A 15,569-nucleotide genomic window follows, 5' to 3' on the forward strand; every position below is an offset into this window, starting at 1 on the left:
CGTTGACTTAATAATGATGTTAAGCGAACGTCGAAACGTCGTCGCTTTTTTAAACTTGTAACCAAGATGGTTTTAAATTTTTTAAACTTTTCAACTTTGTCGCAATTTTTTATAGTTCAAATCTAGTTAAGATATCATCAAAATAATCAAAATTGTTTAACTGCGGCTTAAGAGTCATAACAATGTCCAGATTATCGCGCTTTTCCTATTCTTCAGCCTTCTTTATGCCTGGTATCTCGGTCGTGTCGAGCCGGTGCAATTCAAGTTATAGATCTGAATCAAATTTGTACTTTGTTCAGCTTTTGGACGATTCACCTCTCTCAAACTGAAGTCTATCACTTGTTTTTGTGGTCTTAAGCTGATTTTCTGTGATCTTTGCCAATTTCTTCTGGGGTTTGAGTAACAATCGATACTATTGCAAATGATATGCGAAGCTTGTCAACTTTGTTTGACATCTGAAAATTATGACTATACATTAATAACCATTTATTTTAATAACCTGTAATTTATCCCGGGGCGCGCGCGCTCAGTTCTAATACTGTTCCTGGTACGCCATGTTCTTAGTTTACCAAAGAGGCTGTCTGCAATCCCTAAATTAAACCACATTTCTTTTAAAGAGAAAGCGCGCTTCCTTCCCGCCTGTTTGGCATTTTGTGTTAGAGCTAGGAATAAAACAGTTCTGATATTTTGTGTACCATGGTCAAGTTAAAACGTACTCACCGATGTTAAAATCGTCTTTAAAACTTCCAAAAGGCAACGAACTTCCAATTCTTATGAAAGTTGATAAAATTGACAAAAACAAGAAAATTTTAACCCTCGCCATTGTTACTTCTCCTCGTCCGGTTCGCCACCAATCTACTCCGGCTCGATTTCAAATTTGAACTGAATGAAAAGCTCTTTTTAACTGAAGTATATAGTCTGAAAAACACTATTCATATTGTAATTAAGTAATTTATTTCCAATCTTAAATTAACACCGTGACCCCCAAAGTTAATTAATTATTAAATCGTACCGAATCGAAGTATTTTATATTTATAACTGCACTGAATAAGTAAATTATTTCGTGTGACTTCAGAAGATTTTTTTCAAAACTTGTTATACTTTTTTGTTGCAGCAATATCATTCTCATAAACTGTTCATGTTACAAGCCGTTTGAGTACAAAGTGAGCATTATTCCAGGCATTTTGCCGTAACACAATAAGCATTTTTAGCTGACTAGAATTTGTGTATTAAGCAAACCCATTTTGAACAAAGCAAAACTTTTCCAAGCAGCCCATCGGACTCCTATCGCTTTAAGAAAAATCATAGCATGCCCGCAACATCTGATGCGTAAACTAAAAGGCTGGGGACTAACTAGAAAACTTTCCAGTTAACTTAGCCCTCAGGCTCTAATAATTAATTATTGAAATAAAAATGTAAATTTATTTCTTTTATTTCAACAGTTCTATTTGCAAAATTGCCATTAGCTTCAGAGAGCAAATAAAACTTCTTCTTCTTCTTCTTCTTCTTCTTCTTCTTCTTCTTCTTCTTCTTCTTCTTCTTCTTCTTCTTCTTCTTCTTCTTCAGTGTAACAAATTCTTATCATTGACAGGTACAAAGCCATTAATGAGCCGCGCGCTTTTGACAAAGAGGACGGCACAAATTGTTAATGAATTACATCAATTATACGTATCAAAATTTGTTTAATTTTGCGCGCTTTTTCTTAATTCAGTCTCACCATCTTGGACAGTTGCCAAATTAAGTCCCGAAAAATTACTTCGCTAAATTGATTACTGTAATTCTGATTTCTATTAACAGTCACCTCTATTAAGCGTTTCGTCGAGGTCACCCTTTACTAGGTCCCAGCTATTTGGTCACCAAATGTCATGCCAAGCAATTGAATTTCTAATGATCTGCAATACTGACTGTACGATCTTGGCGTTAAATGTTTTATTAGTCCGTTTCTATACCCTGTATTGTTCTCCTTTGTCATACCCTTTTTATTACTACAGTTTCTTAACCAAGCCGTAAGTGATTTGGAGAGCGCTTTTGTAAATAAACTGCGCACTAAATTATCAATTGTTACTGATATAAAATGTCACTTTTATTGTGCCAGTTGACGTGTATTCTGTACAACATGTATTAAGCGGTCAGTTACAGCCATTCTGCCGAGGGTAACCGCCTAATACAGGTTCGACTGTAAATAGATATGCAATGATAAAATTGGCTATTCTCATTTATTTGTCTATCTCACTTAATTGTAGGTTGCAGCTCAGTTAAGAGCAGTACTTGACATCTAATTATTTAACATTTCTTAAACCTTTAACTTTTGTGGACGTGCGCTCTCATTACACTATCAGTTCAGTGCGCCTTGTTGCCAGTTTACCACGGATAGTTCCTGTAACCGCGTTTCTTTTTAAGGACAAAACGCATTTGGTAACGCCAATTTACAGATTCTTTGGACCATCCATAAATGCCGCACAGTCGGGAATTAAAAAAAAAACAACAACAGTATTTCAGATACGTTCAGATGTCCTACGGCTTGACATTGACAGGTGCATAGATTATAATGAGCCGCGCGCTTTTGAGAAAGTGAACGACTTAAATTATGACTTTACATTAATTAAATTATTTGCGCGCTTTTTCTAAGTTAAATTCGTTTCCAAAAGTCATACTCTTAATACGTAAAGATAAATATAGAATGATGAAATTGGCTATTCCCATTTTTTGTCTTATCAATAAACGGTAAACTTAATTATTATAAGCGACTAAACGCCCTGACAGGTCAGTGTGTAGGGATTAATGAGCCGCGTGCTTTTAACAAATGAACGACACAAAATGTAAATTTATTACATCGATTGCGCATCAACATTTGTTTGACATCTGACAATCATGACTGTAGCACGTTTAGGTTAAATAATTTTGCGCGCTTTTTAACTCGTGAATGCGCGCATGAGCAATGAACGGGTTATCGCAACAATTTCGTTCCCAGAGTCCGTTCCGCTAGATAAGAGTAACGCGGACTCTGGGAACGAGGCTTGGTCTTCCATCAGTCTCTAGGAAAAATGAAAAATTCCCAGTTTCTTACAGAATCAGTGATTAGGCGCGAAAGCTGATTTGATCTCTGTCGATCATTAGGGTGACCGCTCAAGTCACAATTATTAAGCTTTACTAACTGAAACGCACCGTCATTTATAACATGAAAACCTCCAAAACAGGTACAGACGCACGGTGTAGACTTGACTAGAGGTTCAAGGGCGGTGTTACCTGACAAACTGTTTTCCAGTGTAAGGTGCGCCGAGATCTACTGTATCTACTGTAGCTGCATGCACAACACTAGAGGCAACAAACAAACAAACAACAACAAAGAAAGTATCACGCAGCCGCTCTTTTCACACAAACTAGGCAAAGGAAAATCTCACGTTCCTTCTCCAACAAAAAAATTGGTTGCGCACCGCGCTGGTAATACACGTATCAATATTAGGGAGTCAATAAGCCAATCACCACACTGTACATTGGCAACTGACACGCGTAGTATCACATTTTTAAAGAAATCTATTTATAAAAAGACAGAAGTTCCTGTTTATACATACAACTTACAGTTTTTCATGAACATGTTTTGCAAAACATTTTTGCATTTGCCAAATGTGCAAGTTGCAAAATTACGCATCTGTCGCTGACTTGGAAATCAACCTCTCATGCAATAAGTAACAGGACAAATGTCATACGCGTTTTTGCCATACAGTATGAAGACGTTTGTTGCGGCAGATTGGGGGAAAACCTAGACAACTTCGGGACTTTTCGTAAACTTAAAAGAAAAACCAAACAAACAAAAACATTGACTGACAGAAACGAAAACTCACTCACACAAGCAGGTTATACATAAAAAAATCGTGTATGCGACTTGCGGCATTTGACACATGACGTCCTTGATCTAACTTTTGGCTAATTCCGGCAACACACTGTGTTTGCAGGAAACAGTTCAGTAACCGTTAAACATTCCAGTAACTTATGAAAGCTCCCTTTCACTTGTCATATGCAGATGTAGCGTGTGTAAGTTTATTTATAATAATAATAACTGTTTATAAATCCACAATTTTTATAGAAAAAGTGAAAAGGAGATAAAAGAGATTATCCCTTTCTAGTTTATTTCCTTCCTTACAATAATAAAAAACATAAACAAATAATACATTTCAAAACACAAAATATCAATTACAACACGGGAATCCAGTCACTCGTTAGATAACTCCTGAGTCTATTGTTAAAAATGTTCAAATTTTCCACCTCAGCGATTTCTTTTAGTTAATTTCCATGTATCAATTTATGCGTATAAAAGAGGAATGTTTAAAATTTTTCAAAGTTGCGGATGCAAACTTAAGTTTGAAACGGTTGTTAGCACTTAAGGGTAAAAAAAAATTATGTGCAAACGTTAAAAATGTTGAGGATTATTATTATTCCGATTATTGTCTTATGACACTCGGCAAGCAAAGAAAATGATCTCCTTTGTTGTAGCGTTGATCATATACATTTAAGGAACTTTAGCTCCGCCAGAGTTGGCAGGGACACTAAAGCAGCTAATGTTGATAACTGTAGTTCCTTGACTTCATTTCCCTCTTCCCTAGCAAGGATCTACCAGTTCTCTCCTCTTTTCAATATGTAGGAGCCGTATGAGCTGTAGGTATCTCCCCAATCTGACGCCATATGTAGAAGACAAGGCAAGCGGCTTATTTCAAAAGATCACTGTCCAAGGATGCAGTCATCTTAACTGAGATGTGACACACAGTCAGTATGATCTTACCAGTTTAAGATTTTATCAATACAATGGACACACAGCTGGAGTTATGTAGGTCTGTCAACCCCATTTTTTACATATTTCTTCATTTCCTTCAATATTAAAACACTTTAGTTGGTGGCCTGTCCAGCCTTACTCAGCAGTCTGTTGTTCTTAGCTTAATCAATTACAATATGTGTATTATGGTTACATGAAGGGTGAAAATGTTAACATATTTGTAAACCACACAAGTAATAAAGTTGGTGTTTACATGTGAAGAGTGTGATTTCATATTGTGTTTACAGGAAGGGACACTTCATGCCGGCCAACGTGTGTTTAATTATAAAGAAACAAATTTGTGATTGTGATGCCATCTTGGATTGGATGTAGAAAACTATGCATTAACTGTTCAACACTCCCGGGAGAGTGACTCCGTGCTGGGACAAAAAGTCGTACTGGTTTTACATCACATGTCGGAATGAGTTTTTGCACCAGAATGAAAATCTCGCTCCCGTACAGTTACTGCAGTGAACTCGCAATGATTTGTCTCTTTCTGGAATGAGATTTTGTGTTGGTATCATGTAAACGAATACAGAGCCACAAGAGGAAACCGGAGTGAACTCATACTGGAATGAAAGTTGTGCCACTACCAGGTAAACATATCCAGTTGTTTTCAGAAACACCACAAAAAAGTGGAATTTTTTTTCAGTGTTTTCCTATGCCGTTCCAAGCTTAGCCGAATAATCTATCAGCTGTTGAAGGAAACCTTCATTGGGTGTAATTGCACGCTTACTTCGAACAAGTCTAACAGCATCTTTGAGTTGCATTTCTTGATCCCTTACTAAATAGGCCAAAACAAGTGAAGCTGAGCGACTTACACCCTCCTTGCAGTGAACCAATATCCTCCCACAAACATTGCTAGTTTGTTTGGTTCCAATCACCTTCCCGATGAAATCACATGCCTCGTCAAAGTAGCGGTTGATTTTGAATGTAAACATGTCCATAGCAGGAACACCATGGTAGATTATTCCTGTTTCACAGTAGTAATCTGGCCCAGTATGAACATGGTAAAGTTTGGTTCCATGAGCTGCATTCAGCACGTGAGTGATTCCAAGTGATTGAAGTTCCTCTTTATTCAAGGCAGTTGATCTGAAAACAAATTTTCCCAGTAAACTGCCATAATTGGCATTGATAGGAACAGCCACATACATCATATATCTTTTGGGAACAAAAATTGATTTATTTGCCCTGGTAGGGTGGGGGGACCTCCTTTAAAAAACCCTTAAAGGGTACCAGGAAGAAAAATTGATTTATTTGCCCTGGCAAGGTGGGGGGACCTCCTTTAAAAAACCCTAAAAGGGTACCAGGAACAAAAATTGATTTATTTGTCCTGGCAGGGTGGGGGGACCTCCTTTAAAAAAACCCTTAAAGGTTACCAGGAAGAAAAATTGATTTATTTGCCCCGGCAGGGAGGGGGGGGGGGGGAGCTCCAATAAAAAAACCCTAAAAGGGTACCAGAATTCTGTTTTGTGGGCAAGGTCCAGTAAACTGCCATAATTGGCATTGATAGGAACAGCCACATACATCATATGTCTTTTGGGAACAAAAATTGATTTATTTGCCCCGGCAGGGTGGGGGGACCTCCTTTAAAAAACCCTAAAAGGGTACCAGGAAGAAAAATTGATTTATTTGCCCTGGCAGGGTGGGGGGACCTCCTTTAAAAAACCCTAAAAGGGTACCAGGGACAAAATTTGATTTATTTGTCCTGGCAGGGTGGGGGGACCTCCTTTAAAAAACCCTAAAAGGGTACCAGGAACAAAAATTGATTTATTTGCCCTAGCAGGGCAGGGGGAACCTCCTTTAAAAAAAACCCTTCAAGGTTACCAGGAAGAAAAATTGATTTGTTTGCCCTGGCAGGGAGGGGGGGGGGGGGGGGGGGAGGGGGAGGAAGCTCCAATAAAAAAACCCTAAAAGGGTACCAGAATTCTGTTTTGTGGGCAAGGTCTGAACATTTTTTTACTCCTAAAGAGGTACAAAATCAGTTGACTGGCATTTAGTTTCTCTCATATTTTTCGCCTCAATACCCTAAAGGCTACCACCAATTATCTCTGCTGGAAGTCATTTTCAATTTTAGCACCATAAGGGGTACCAAACAACAAAATTTAACCCCTAAAAGGTATAACGATCACCCCCATCACTTTAATATGGGAGTCCCCCCTCCCCCGCTTACTTGCTTGTGCGATCACAGTCAGAGGTTATGTCATTCATTTCTCTAAGGAGTCAACCCCTCCTGACCTGGGGATAATAAAATTTGTTTTTTCCCAATTGGTGGGGGAATCTTGTGAGATGAAGGAAAGGAAAGGCCTTGGAGCACTCAAGGAAAGGGCATTTGTATGGCTTTCTGTCCCAGGAGACAAGAATGTGAATACAAGCCAATCTGCAAAAGTTCAAAATTATGCCCGAAAAGGGGGAAAGTTAAAGGATTGGCCATTTTTTTCTCATTTTAATACAATTATCAGAATCCACTGGGTTTTTCCTTTCTTTTTAAAACGTAATTCTAGTGAGGTTTAAATAACGATGGCCTGTGAACAGGCTCCCAAGAGTGATATTTGAAGAGACATCAATCAAGATTGGTCTCCCAGACCGCGCTCTGTTCACTCCGCTCCGCTCTCCATTCTCCTCGCCCTAATGCCCCACTTTGGGAGCCTGTTCACAGGCTAAAATAGCTCGTGATAATTTGCAATAGCTACCCCTAACACAGGATTGACAGCTGGTGGCCAATTCGCTACGAAGCTAGTAAGTCTAGTAAGCTTATATTGAAAAGCTTTGGGAAGCTTAGCTAACCCTTTTAGTATACTTACTCTCCACCAAGAAATATTCCTTCAAAGATCTCGTTGTAATCGTCAGACGGTAACATAAATAATCCATTTGCAGGCTCAGTTATTATCTGATTTAAGTCCTTTACCGTGGTTAGTACAACAGCATCTTCCGCCTCTTCCGCCATGTTTTGTTTTGCTTCAACTCTTGAAATGCATTGTGGGCCGTACAATTAAAGATGGCGGCGATGGCGGCAAGAAATCATACCAAACCTCGCATTTACTTGTGATATGAATTATGGATGGAAAAGACCCTTGCTGTACAAATTATGCTACAGCTCAGCCATTTTCGCTGCAGAGAAATGTTTCAGTGAAAGGAAACCAAAGATAAAACGACTGAATCCCTATCGCAGACTAAACTGGATAGATTTTTGCTGATGGGAAATTCCACTGGAACAGAAACCAAGATTGACGTGGTTGAGTTATCAGTGACTTGTGCAGCAGCTGTGTTGATTGTGACAGCGATTGGTATCTTGTTATATTTTTTTTGCACAACCACGAGGCAAAGAGAAAGACACTGCACGAGATGCAGGAGGACTAAAACCGTGGAACTCAATCAGACGTCACCAGCCAGCTGACAGCTTGCAGGGGTAAAGAGTCCAAAACAAAATCTCGTTTCTTAGAAGTGCAAAGATTTGTTGTACCTCAAACTTGTTTCCCTCTACGTTTCCTTTTCATCATTAACTGTCATAATGAATTCAGGGTTGCCGCATCAAATCCCCGACATTGCTGATTTCCTTGTAGTTAAGTTGATGGTTTGCATGTGACGTCACGGCGGCCATGTTGGTGTACAGGAACAATAAGATTTTTCTCCTCTGGGAGTTAAATTCCATTTTTATGCAAATTGTGCGAACAAATTTTCTTTTGTTTTGAACACCAACATGGCAGCAATGCAAACCACCTATGCTTTTAGGATCTTGTGTATAGGAGTAAGCTCAATTTAATTTGTTTATTTTTCAACAACGCATTCATTACCCTTCTCACACTATAAGAAAACTTAATAAACCGTAACCCTAAATGAACTGACTTTACCCTGATCTTGCAAAAATCTGCTTTTCTCTGACTTTCCTGGCCTTGGCAATCCTGAATAATATCATTACAATTTATCAACACGAAATTGGGCACTACTCATTTTTGACCCTTGCCTTTCACATTTCATGCTCTCTCTACCTCAGTCTACAACATGAAGAACTTTAAAATTATTTGTTTTAGAGGTGCAAGGACACATTCCTAACAGATTTACATACAGGTACAACTGGAAGCTTTCAATACTCGCTGCATCATTGTGGACTGGATTAGTTAGGTGGTCAGGTTACTGTCAAGTTCACTCTGTGAATAAACCCATGGATATTATAAGAAGCTTATGGTATAATATGTGAGAAGCTAAACATTTAAACAAAATCAGCAATGTCTTGACATAAGGAAGAAAAAAATGATCATCACGAGAAAATATACATTTATTACTGAATTCCAATGTCAGTCAACTGTCCTCAACTGCCAATGGGCAGACAAACTTTTCTAAAATTAATATTTCTCAATGTACATACTTTTTTTATGCAATTTAGGCCAAGGAAATGCTGAAGAACTTACACTCAATAAAAGGATTTGCCAAATCAATGTCCGGAAGCCATTGATCCTTGTAAGGAAAATAGGAGAGAATTACATTCTCCTTGGGGTGGGGTGGGTGGGGCGAGTGGAGGTAAAAGACAGTCGTTATAACTCTTCCCACCCGTTCCAATGCTCTAAAAATTACAACCTTTGAATTAACCAATTCTTTTGTCAGGCTTACTGATCTGTGATATACTGTACTTAACAAGTAACTTAGTTTTTTGAACAGTAAACACAAAGTTGGATTGGAACTTGCTTACAGTCTAGACTCATACATTTCATTTAATGTTTCTTTGCAGTAAACCTCTGTTGCAAGCCCAGCTCGTGTAAAAACACAATTTACAGTTAAATTTAAAGCTACACCAATAAAATCAGGTTAAGTTGTCTGCAAGGGAATGCCAATAGAAAGATAAAACATAAAAGTTGTCAGCATCAATGTTTTACTGTAATGTGTCATGAAGATGTTTACAGTAAGTAAAAAATCCATCAATCCCAGCTGAGTTTTTTCTGTTCCAATTCCTCTCTCTGTTTATCTTGCATTTGCTCTCTTTCCTCTTCTGTCGTTGCATCAGTAAGTTCTTCCACATCAAGCTCCTCTGTTCTCTCGGCAGTTGGTATCTCGGCAGATTGTTTTGGACTTGGCAGCTGCATGAAAGCATCATACACTGGTGGAACACTAAAAATTTGCTGCTCACCTGGAAAATCAAATGTATGTCTGTCAAAAAATAAACATCAAAGAGTGTAAGGGAACTGGTCATAACAAGTTTGTTCGAAGAGGACCCACTTGTCTGGGGTAGGGGGGTTGTTGAAGACACCTACAGCCTGTATCTCATGAACAAGTTACTGACAATATTGTAATATTGATTTTGAAATTTCAGTTGAAACAGAAATATTCAGCTAGCAAGAGTCAGCATTGCTTGATAAACAAAGAAAGCGAGGTTAATGAATCTTGAATCTTTTGAGGTTGAGGAAGTGGGTACAGGCAGTACTGAACATGTAAATTATATTGTTTGATTTCATACCAATATTTCACTCTCACTGATACATAGCATTTTTTTAGCTTAATCTTGATCAGTGTTGTTGTTATATTGTTGTTTATAATTTGTGGAAGCTAGTGCTATATTACTTAACTGAGGGAACCCATTCCTTATAAGCCCGGTGGCTTCCCTTGGGCTTCCTCGCCATTAATGTTTAAACAATAATAATTTGCATTTGTACAATTTATGGCAAAACAATAAACTGAAACTATACTACATAGGCTATGAAAGAGTCACAAACATGTATGGTACTTGGCTGTCGCTTGTGAGATGTGCCCTTGAACTAAAGTGTTTTAATGCTTATGTATTGTTCACAATTTTAAACATAATTGAAGAGTTTTTTGTGCAAAAGGGGTGAATAACTATAGCTTTTTTCGGCAAAAAAAACAAAACAGATGCTCTTAACTTGCCCAGTTTTTATAGTACCAGTATGTACTGAAGCTTCTGTGTGTTAAATCTGGATCCATACATGTATTTGCTTTTTGCCTTAAGGCATAATTTTGAAGTATTTGATCACATGAAGCTGCCACTACATTTTTATTACAGCAAGGTAAACCTTTATACTTATTTTCTAGTAAATCATCCACATGCTTTGCACAATAAATTTAATACTATGTAAAGTTTAGCATACAAAATCTGCAATACAGGCTAAAATTGAGCAAGTTTGGGGTATTGTTCTGACATTGTTGGCCACTAAAACACCACTTTTATACTAAACCCTTCAATTATATTGCTTTTGCACAAGAAAACAGTAAATGAATCGTGATTGAATGTGCTTTGATGCCAAATATACTGGATTAAAATCAGTCTCTCTGAAGTTTCACTTTACAGTGTTAGCTGCCTGATAATTGTCAAAATAAATTGACAATTTAATGATGTTAATATTTTGACAACATTTTGACATCTTGTATTGAGATGGAGGAATGTCTTGAGTTCCTTGTTACGTTTCTCCTTGCATCCATTTTAAAATTCATTAAATTTGATTGGTAAGTTGCATTCTGCAAAGTAGGCATTTCCATGGCTTTTTCTGTGACATGTGAAAGTATTTCTTGACACAAGGTTAGCACAAAAAAACCCATGGAAACACCTCCAGCTTCACAGTCAGGCTATCTTAGCTGAATTAGGAGCCAAAAGAAAGTTGTAAATACTGTATACCGGTAAACTCATCAAAATGTTACTAAAACCTTTGTTAAACTGAATGGTGGTGGTACAGCTTACAGCACTCAGCTCAATAACAACATCCCAGTTAAATAGAATACACAAAGTTTACAGTTCAGTGAGCTTTCAGCAGGAAGAGCCAAGGAAAGGGAAAGCTAAAACCATCAGGCACAATGCGGCAACCAGTCAGGTACTGGATCAAAAGAAGATGATGGGTGTATTATGATGAAAAGCAGAGAAATTTGTCAAGGAGCATGACAAGTGGCGCTGCTCCACTGTGGTCTCATGTCCCATCTGAGGGCAAAAAAGATAAGGTTCACTATGAATATTAATTATTTTATTATTAGACTATAGTAAGTACCTTTTTGTTTTGTTATAAGAAGCCCAAGAGTCTCAAGTTGTTTGAGTGCTTCCGATGGATCATATTTCACTGTCACTTGCAGTTTACTCATCCAGTTCTCTACATGCTCCTTCAGCTCACTGGCCATCATCCCATCACTCTGCAGTCCATGACTGTCACCTGACAAAAGAAAGTCAAGAATAACAACAAAATTTTATTTATACAAGTCAGTCAGCTTGCATAGGGGTGGGGCTATATAGACCCTGCATGTAATTAAGCTAACTTGAAAAATATTAATTTGTATTCAGTACTGATTTCCCTCTGATCACTACACTAGACTGTCATAAAATTACAAGTGATTTGTAATATAATAATTATTGCAGATTCACGTTGTGTGACTTATGATCTTTATGTAAGGTTTGCACCAAGTAGAAAAATACATTTGTAGTAATCACAAGAAACACTTGACATGTATAGCACCAGTTGAAAACAATAAATGAGGGTAGCGCTTTCCACAACAACTTTATTTAAGTGTCGATATCTTTAGCTTGTAAACAGCTAATTGGGGATGCTAAAAGTAGCAAAAAATTAAAAAAGTGATCAAAATAATGAACTAAACTTGTCCCTTGAAAGCTTAAGCCCTTCAAAAGAATGACTAAAGGTGTACAAAAGTTTCAAATGTGGAGGCTTGAATGGCGATTGGGTGATACTGATGAGTAAGCTTAAAACTTGCTATAAAAATAATTTAAAGTACAGGAAACAGGATGCAAGAGAGAAAAAAGCAAATTTAGAGAGACACACTATACCTGATAAAGCTTGCAATTTTGAAGAAGCCTGAAGGAAGCTGTATGCCAGGAGGGTCACCTTATAGACCTCATCCTCAGCTCTGTCAGCTAGTAAAGTGAGCAGTGCACGATTGTTTGCAATGGAATTAAAATACAGGGTCTGTCCAAGTCGAACAAGGTAAGCATTTCTCTTGTTCTTGTACATGTTCCATGCTCTTAGAGCTATAATACCAGCCACAGATATAGCAATATAGGTCCAGGCTACCTTGTAATCTGCCAAGAAAGACACCAGTTTGATCACCACACTTGCAGCACCAACTGTCAACATTCCGGCCAAAACTCGTTGGTCAAACTGGTTCATCCTGATCTTTCCACCAGGAAGTAAATGCTCCAGATTAGCACATCGAATATCTTTGAAGGACTTTAGCATGAGTTTGCTTTGCTTCTTCGGTCGAATTGCTATGACAACTCGCTTGTACCTTTCAGCTGGATCAACTGGTTTAAACCAATGGACAATGCTTCTGGCAATTCTAGAATACAATGGACCAACATCAACTGGTACAAATTCCTTTCCAACAACCCACACCCTTAGGACATCATACTTTGTTGGGTCAACACTGACAAGCACTCCATCACCAGCATCATGCTCTTTCAAAGCTTCATGTACATCCTCAACAGGGAGCTCATAGAAATGAGCCTTCTCAAGCACTTGAGATAACTTCTCCAGTAACCAGAACTCATTTTCCTGTCTTTCTTTCTTTGAGATATTTTGAAGGGTTATGGTTTCTTTGTCAGGGTTTAGAGGATCAAATAGAGCCTGTCAAAAACAACAACAAAAACAGTTTGTAAAACCTATGGGCAGAACATACATAGTAGTACATGTAGTAGAATACTTGACCTGTAGAAATTATTAAAAAATAATAATATTTATTTGGCTGCACAAATTCAACCTAATGTTTTCAAATGCACCTAACGATTTTGTTGATAATGAGAAAAGTTTTAGAAAAACATTTGAAGATAACTAGTGAAATTAGCAGCACTTGAACAATAATAGGCCCCACTATATATATTTCGCTATTGTGGTCACAGCATTATCAAGTTCAAAATGTATTAAGTGTCAAATACAGTGAAGTGTTTATGAAATATAATACTAATTCTTTATTATTGTATTATAATTACATATTTATATAATTATATTATAATTAGTTCATAATTATATTCAGCTACCTTCAGCTCCCCAAGAGCCCCATGGAAGCTACCAGCTATCGACTTATCTAGAAGGCCTGCTACTCCTTGAAAGTAATGTCTGTCATTCGTGTTCACAAGAATCTCATCTTCGACTATTCTTCTGATCAGAGCTTTCCTTGTCATCGGAACAAATTTTCGGGGGACAAAGTACTCTTTTTTGCCAGGCGTTCCTTGCTGAGAAATCTTGCTTTTCTCGCTGACGTCTGTCTTTGAGCCAAAAAGGGATGGAACTTTCAGAAAAGAAGAGGAAGATGCCCACTTTAGAGTCTGTGGATTTTGCCAACTCCATTTTGGGAGGAAAAGAATGGTTTTCCTGGCAAACGATAACATTTTCACGACAGTTTGAGGAAACCGCGGTCTTGGCTACGAAGAAGACTGGACCGCAATCTGTATGTAAAGCAACATGGAGTGTCGTCCTAGGTGCACGGTTTTCCCGCCAAAATATAGACAAACACATGCACACGAATCCGGTTTCCGGTGACGTTTACCAATATTTCCGTTGTAAAAAATTCGATGCGTTCATATGAGCCTGATTTCCGAGATATTTACACGGGATGCCCGCAGGGCATGACGTGTCTAGGTTTCGGTCGGGTATCTTTTTCTTCATCGGTGTCATAAATGTGCACATTAATTTATGCATTAAACTCTGTCCTCCCCTAGTAAGGATATATTGTTCTGATTGTCTTCAACAGAAGCGGCCCAATCAAAATCTATTTTTCAGGCACATATCACGAGAGAGGGGACCCACTCATCACTTCTGTGTGACGTCAAATCATCATTTGATTTATTCATTAAAACTAGATTAAATTCTTCCCTCTCCCAGAAGGGATCTATTGTTTTGATTGTCTTGAACAAAAGCGGCCCAATCAAACTCCATTATCTGCGCGTATATCACGAGGGAGGGGACCCACTCATCTCTACTTGTGTGACGTCAAAGCAAATCATCATTTGGAAAAGTTGTTTTCGTTCAATGGCGGCCACATGTCTGAATTTAAGACTCCGGATCTGCCGTTTTCAGAGAAAAAACCAACCTTTTTCAAGCAGTAAATCGAAATAATAACTTCTAGGTAGTACTCGACAGTTGAAACGGTGGAAATTGGGAGAGTTCACAGCAAAGAAAATCCGCTTTAAAAAACAGATCGAATGATCAACGCGAAGGATTAGAGCTAGAGGAGGCCAGACCAGTTCAGCGGGGTCATGACGTTATTGCATAGTTATTTCTGGTATGATTTCTAGTAACACAACGATAAGTATCACGCAATATATCTGAATAAAACCATTCAGACAATTATTTCAATGGCCAAGGGAGGATATTTTTTAAATATCTGCGAAACATACAATGGGGAATAATTGGGGCTACATTAAGCATTCCGTGTAATGCCATTAGAGGGGCATCTTGTTCGATCGAGCGTTGGCCTTTCGTCTGACGAAGGACTAACGCTGTAAACGTCAGCTCTCGAATCGACGGTCAGGAGACCGGCTCCTGCTTTAGTTTACTTTGGAATCTGTAGAAAGTAGTTGATCCCAGCATGATGTGACCTTCGACTAGGCGTTCTTTTTTCCTGAAAAAGGAAAAAGAAGGTTGGGCATGATGGTGAAATCAAATTTTGTTTCCATTCCCCCACCGACGCAGCACATTTCATACGCCAAAAATTCTGTTGCCTCCTGTGTTGCCTCAATTTATCGTGGTTTGAAAATGAGGGGCCACTAGGTTGGTTTTGCAGATACTTAAACAAAACAGTAACAATGGTAAAGAAGATTCTGTCA

At 38.2% G+C, this 15,569-nt stretch overlaps 2 protein-coding genes across 2 annotated transcripts; both read right to left on the reverse strand.

Moving 5' to 3' along the window:
• Positions 1–4,095: 4,095 nt before the first annotated feature.
• LOC146456342 (dual specificity protein phosphatase 3-like) lies at positions 4,096–7,786 on the reverse strand. Its single transcript, XM_085093209.1, has 2 exons — positions 7,612–7,786; positions 4,096–5,899 (listed from the first exon to the last, which is right to left on the reverse strand). The coding sequence occupies exons 1-2, from the start codon at positions 7,752–7,754 to the stop codon at positions 5,467–5,469; spliced, it is 576 nt and encodes a 191-aa protein (XP_084949335.1). The 5' UTR covers positions 7,755–7,786; the 3' UTR covers positions 4,096–5,466.
• Positions 7,787–9,065: 1,279 nt separating this feature from the next.
• Positions 9,066–14,228, reverse strand: LOC146456343 (transmembrane protein 143-like). The gene is made up of 4 exons (XM_085093208.1): positions 13,782–14,228; positions 12,576–13,371; positions 11,791–11,949; positions 9,066–9,929 (listed from the first exon to the last, which is right to left on the reverse strand). Exons 1-4 carry the CDS (start codon positions 14,130–14,132, stop codon positions 9,721–9,723), a joined length of 1,515 nt encoding a protein of 504 aa, XP_084949334.1. The 5' UTR covers positions 14,133–14,228; the 3' UTR covers positions 9,066–9,720.
• Between the last annotated feature and the right edge of the window lie 1,341 nt (positions 14,229–15,569).

Source organism: Pavona decussata, unplaced genomic scaffold, assembly GCF_977016875.1.
Source record: "Pavona decussata unplaced genomic scaffold, jaPavDecu1.1 SCAFFOLD_258, whole genome shotgun sequence".
Lineage (NCBI taxonomy): Eukaryota > Metazoa > Cnidaria > Anthozoa > Scleractinia > Agariciidae > Pavona > Pavona decussata.

What these genes read in the sequence shown, in the direction of transcription:
- LOC146456342 (XM_085093209.1), bottom strand. Translation starts at nt 7,754, where the DNA reads ATGGCGGAAGAGGCGGAAGATGCTGTTGTACTAACCACGGTAAAGGAC. An exon ending in GGAATATTTCTTGGTGGAGA is followed by an intron (nt 5,900 to 7,611) that starts GTAAGTATACTA and finishes ATTTGTTTTCAG; the next exon opens with ATCAACTGCCTTGAATAAAG.
- LOC146456343 (XM_085093208.1), bottom strand. Translation starts at nt 14,132, where the DNA reads ATGTTATCGTTTGCCAGGAAAACCATTCTTTTCCTCCCAAAATGGAGT. An exon ending in GGGCTCTTGGGGAGCTGAAG is followed by an intron (nt 13,372 to 13,781) that starts GTAGCTGAATAT and finishes TGTTTTTGACAG; the next exon opens with GCTCTATTTGATCCTCTAAA. An exon ending in TCTTATAACAAAACAAAAAG is followed by an intron (nt 9,930 to 11,790) that starts GTACTTACTATA and finishes TTGATTTTCCAG; the next exon opens with GTGAGCAGCAAATTTTTAGT.